Source organism: Miniopterus schreibersii (genome assembly GCF_964146895.1).
Source record: "Miniopterus schreibersii genome assembly, chromosome: 11".
In the NCBI taxonomy this organism is placed as follows: Eukaryota; Metazoa; Chordata; class Mammalia; order Chiroptera; family Miniopteridae; genus Miniopterus; species Miniopterus schreibersii.
The window spans coordinates 8,960,502-8,966,087 of record NC_138111.1 but is presented as its reverse complement, the minus strand read 5'-3'; the positions used below and the strand labels follow the sequence as shown (position 1 = coordinate 8,966,087).

The window sequence follows — 5,586 nt, the reverse complement described above, 5'->3', positions numbered from 1 at the left end:
GGCCAAAGACATCTTTTGGGGAATTCAGGGGAAATCAGCTTATAGAGTTATCTTGGTATCTACTTCCAAATCCTGTACCTGCCACTTGCTAGCTTTCCAATCCTGGGCAAATTAAATGACCTCATTGAGCCACAATTTCCTCACTCATAAAAGGTGGTACTATAATCTTCCCTATTATGCAGTGTTTCTGGGGGGGGTTAGAAGAAAAAATAGCTATATAAATATGTAAATATACTTCTTCCAGGTCTTATGCTTAGATCTTCATTATCTTCAGCAATATTTGACACATGCCTTTGAGGTAAATATTTGCATTGTAAGAAGAGAAAACAAAGGCTCAAAAGGTTAAATTATTTGCCTGAAGTTGCACAGCTAATAAGAGGTAAAGCCATAATTTGAACACAGATATCTAATTCCAGTATGCATACACCTAATGGTTACTCTATGCCTAAATGGGCATGAGTCCACATATTCCTCTCCATTATGTGTTTTCTCTCTTCTTGCTTCCCTCTCCTGTTCACACACACAGTTCCAATCAACAGCTTCCAATACTAGCAAATGATTTGAAGATGAGGCAGGACAAACGAGAAGCTAGAGGATGGAAGAGTAAACAGCCACGGGGGTTCTGGTATCCTCTACAAGTGAGCATGTCCCCTGCTTGAGTGTAAGTCTCGAGTCAGATATTCTGAAATGACTTATGAATCGAGCCACATGATCAGAAAGATGGGTGCATGGACCACATTATTTGAGGTTCTCACAAAGTTTATTTTACTGAATCATCATTCTTCAGTACTATGCTCAGGGCCTATGTTCAGATCTATTTTAAAAGATAACTGTATTCACAACAGTATGGTGGTTACCAGAGGGAAAGGGGGTGGGGGAGGTAAAAGAGGGTAAAGGGAGCGCTGGCTGGGTAACTCAGTAGGTCAGAGTGTTATCCCGATACACCAAGGTTGTGGGTTTGGTCCTGCTCGGGGTATATAACAGGAATCAACCAATGAATGCATAAATAAGGGGAACAATAAATAGATGCTTTTCTCTCTCTCTTTCTCTTTCTCTCTCTCTCCCTCCCTTTCAAATCAGTAAATTTAAAAAAATTTTTAAAAGATAAAGGGACAAGTCAAATATATGTTGACAGAAGAAGACCTGACTTTGGATGGTGGACACACAATGCAAAATATAGATGATATATTATAGAATTGTACTCTTGAAACCTATAACCTTATCAATCAATGTCACCCCAATAAATGTAATAAAATTGTTTAAAAAGATACTGTATCAATTTCATTACTGCATCTCCCCTAGGGATGCTGCTAAGAATATACCCTAACAACCCACAGAGGATTTTTCAATAACACAAAGGAGAAATTTTAGAAACTGCATTGCACTTTGTTGACTTCTTCCTTGTATAACTGTGACTCTCCTAAGATCTCACTGATGAACTCAGACTTTTAAAGTAGCTCCTTTACATGAAAATAGGACTTAAGTTGGAGTCAGAAATATCTGCATTCATGTATTAGATCTACCATTCACCACTTGAGTGATCTTCAGCAGGTTATCAGCATCCCTGAGTCTGTTTCCAAATAGCAACAGTAACTATAGTAATTACCGTCAAAGGCTGTTGAGAGACTTCAAAGGTGTTGAGGTCATGAAAGACAGAAGGACTATACAAAATTAAAGGAAATTTTAACAGTGAGATGCACAGTGGTGGTGATGAGTGGAGCCATATTAACACCTAGTGTGTGTAGCTTCACAATCAGTAAGACTCTATGATAGTGGATGGGAACCAGACAGAAGCAAAAGGAAAAGCACTGGATTATGCAATAACTCCAGCACTTTAAAAAAAATGAAGGTTAAGTAAGGATTGTGAATTTAGTGTGCTTTTGTTCCCTTTCCTAGACATACTGAAGAAAGATGAGGAGAGACTCAGCTCAGCAGCTGTCTACTAAAGGCATGCTGTGAAATTCAATGGCTCCATATAAGCATTTAAAGAAACAAACCAAAGCACAGCATGTATACTGAGAGTCAGGCTCAGCACTATGGAAACAGTATGGAGGTTCCTCAAAAAAATTAAAAATGGAACTGCTTTATGACCCAGCAATTCCACTTCTGGGTATATATCCCAAGAAACACAAACAATAATTTGAAAAAATATATGCACCCCTATGTTCATTGTAGAGTTATTTACAATATACAAGACGAGTGGGTAAAAAGCTGTGGTACATTAGAATATTTCTCCACCATAAGAAAGAATGAAATCTTACCATTTGTGACAACATGGATGGACCTAGAGGGTACTGTATTAAGTGAAATAAGTCAGTCAGAGAAAGACAAATACCATATGATTTCACTTATATGTGGAATATAAAGAATATAAATAAGCAAACAAAACAGAAACAGACACATAGATACAGAATATAGACTGACGGTCACCAGAAGGGAATGGGGTCAGGGGACTGGGTGAAAAAGGTGAAGGGATTGAGAAGTACAAACTGGTAGTTACAAAACAGTCATGGGAATATAAACTATAGCTTAGGGAATACAGTCAATAATATTGTAATAACTATGGTGCCAGGCAAGTACAGGAAATATCAGTGGGAACATATACTTTGTAAAGTATATGATTGTCTAACTACTATGCTGACATCTGAAACTAATACAGAATAGTGTTGAATGTAAACTGTAATTGAAAAAAACATTTTAAAGAAAATCAGGCTCAGAATTTGATCATAAGAGTCTGGGGAGTGTAGCCATAAGTCTCCTATTCAGGGTTCTGATAGGGAAAGGGTGGAAATGTGAGACTGTCATTGGGACATTTGGATGGAGTTCTTTGAATGCTCGGAATCCTTTAAGTCTCACAGATAGGGGAAGCATTCCACTTTCCCTTGGCAGACAAAAGCAAGGTCCCACTGCCTGATTACCATGAAAAGGTTTTGTGGCAGATTTAGCAATTGGCTACAACTTCTTTCTCTCTCTGATTCTGCATCCTTGAGATGAGACTTGGTCTCTCCTCCCAAGAGGTGAAATTTGCACCCCTAGAATATGGACTGGCCTTAAATCTTGCTTTTGCCAACAAGGCAATAGCAAATTTCACACAAGCAAGGGTTTGAAAAGTGCTTGATTTCTTGCCGTTCTTGGAACAGTGGCAACCTGTGAACACGGCTCAGCCTCCTGTCCTACGATGAAAGGCACGTGATCCTGTATGCCTCCCATTGTTTCGGTTAAAAAGCAGCCAGTCTCCAGAAGCAGTGTCACCCAGTTGATGGGCTGCCAACTGAAAACACATCAGGGAGCCTACCCAAAACCACTAAGAGAATTACCCAGCAAGAAAAAGAAACTAAGTAAATGGCTGTTTTCTAAACACTAAGTTTGGAGTTGTTTGTTACGTAGCATTTCATAATCGATAAAGTCTTCTTCTGAGGTGGGTGATGTGCAAGGTGATATTTGCCTTCTTAAAATACCTGCCTCTTTCATTTTTCTCTAGACTCATAACTTGAAACAGATTTCAACATAGTCCCAACAGAGGATTACAATCCTGGCTACAGTAATATTTATGTGATTTATCAAAAGGGGGAGCAGGATTTGGCTAAGGTATCCCACTAAAAACTGGAGGAGTACAAGTGGAGGTGGGTCCTCATGGAACTGGACAAGGAAGTTATGGAACATAAGGCTGGATAGGGTAAATTTGTTTGATGTGGGAGCCTTCTCATATGACTCAGGAGAGAGGAACACCTAGAACAAGCTCTCTTACACAGCTGAGGTCATTGATAGGCTTGGAAATGATGGTAGCCTACAAAAAATGAAATGCAGATGCTAGAACACCTTGGCAAAGTATTGAAGAAGAGGTCAGAATCTCAGGTACATGGCCATGTACCTGAGATTGCATTTATTATAGGAGAGCAGAGAACCCACCCACCACTTTGTTCCCCAAGAAGGGACAGAAGACACTCCCTTCACTAAAGCAATAAAGAATACACCAGTGAGGAGGACAAGAGAATCCCTAAAAAGTTGACTGGGGGCTCTCTTCCCTAGGACCTTCCCTTCCCCACTTACCAGCGATAGTTTCCCCATCTGTAAAATGTGATAATCATAGTACCATATCTGAGATGGTTATAATTGGGGAACTAAATGGCATAATACACTTAAAGGGATAAGAAAGTGGAACAAAGTAAATATTAAGCTTTATGGAGAAATCATCATGATTGGACCTATATTGCAGCTAATTGCAACTATACGTGCAACTACATAGCACATGGGAAGGTGGATTCCGCAAAGGCAGGGAATCAGTATCTCCTCTACCTGACACAGTATCCATCAAATGGGAGAGATTAATAAATTCTGGTTGATTTGAACGTTAAAAAATTCACATTTTCATTAGAACAACAGTAAACAAATGAAGTTTTAATTGGTCTTACCCCGGTTTAGCTGAGATCACCATACAACAAGGAAATACTGACAACATTTATGAATGCACATGTCCTTTATGAAATACACTGATTATATACACTGTAGGATTTGGGGGCTTCAGAGAATGATTTCTAGATCACTTTTGTCTAAAAGCTAAGCAAATGTGATAGGGGATCATATTTCTTCATAAGCCCAGGGTTTCTCCAGAGTGTAATTTCAAAATATGGATGCAATATTAGAGTCCCTTGGAAAAGAGTTGTGAATTCCAAAAAGCCTTCTCATTGCAGTCTTCATGTCATTGTTCCTGAGGCTGTAAATGAAGGGGTTCAGAATGGGAGTCACCACTGTATAAAATACAGCTGCAACCCTGTCCTTAACCCCTGAGTGTGATGAATAAGGACACAGGTAGACACCGACTGCTGTGCCATAGAACAAGAAGACCACAGTGAGGTGGGACCCACAGGTGGAAAAGGCCTTTTGCCTGCCAGAGGCAGATGGGACCCTAAGGATGGTGGAGATGATGTGTGCATATGATAGGATAATCAGGAAGAGAGGACCAGTAAGTATCGTGGAGGCCACAGTGAACAGGGCTATCTGGTTGGTGCTGGTGTCTGAGCAGGAGAGCTGCAGCAGGGGGACTACATCACAGAAGAAGTGATGGATGGTGTTACCTGCACAGAAAGAAAGCCTAGCCATGAGCAGGGTGTGTAAGAGGGCCGTGAGGATGGTGAGAACCCAGCATGCAATGAGAAGGAGCACACACACGAGAGGACTCATGAGTGTGGAATAGTGAAGGGGCTTGCAGATAGCCACATAGCGGTCATAGGCCATCACCCCCAAGAGGAAGTCGTCCAGTGCCCCAAATGTCATGAAAAACTGCATCTGGGCCAAGCACTCCCCATATGATATGGTCTGACTATGTGTTTGGATGTTCGTCAGCATCTTGGGGATTGTGGTGGAAGAAAAGCAGGCATCGGCAAAAGAGAGGTTGGTGAGGAAGAAGTACATGGGGGTATGAAGGCAAGGGTCAACGCCGATGGCCAGGATGATGAGCAGGTTCGCCAACACAGTGACCAGGTACATGCCCAGGAAGATGCCAAATAAGAGAGGCTGCTGCTCTGGGCTTTCAGAGAGACCCAAAAGGAGGAATTCAGTGACACTGGACTGGTTGATTCTGTCCAT

At 41.0% G+C, this 5,586-nt stretch overlaps 1 protein-coding gene across 1 annotated transcript; it reads right to left on the bottom strand.

Moving 5' to 3' along the window:
- Nucleotides 1-4,620: 4,620 nt before the first annotated feature.
- LOC308564044 (olfactory receptor 1N2-like) lies at nt 4,621-5,586 on the bottom strand (the record flags this gene model as incomplete). Its single annotated transcript, XM_081151754.1, has 1 exon — nt 4,621-5,586. One exon carries the CDS (start codon nt 5,584-5,586, stop codon nt 4,621-4,623), a length of 966 nt encoding a protein of 321 aa, XP_081007880.1.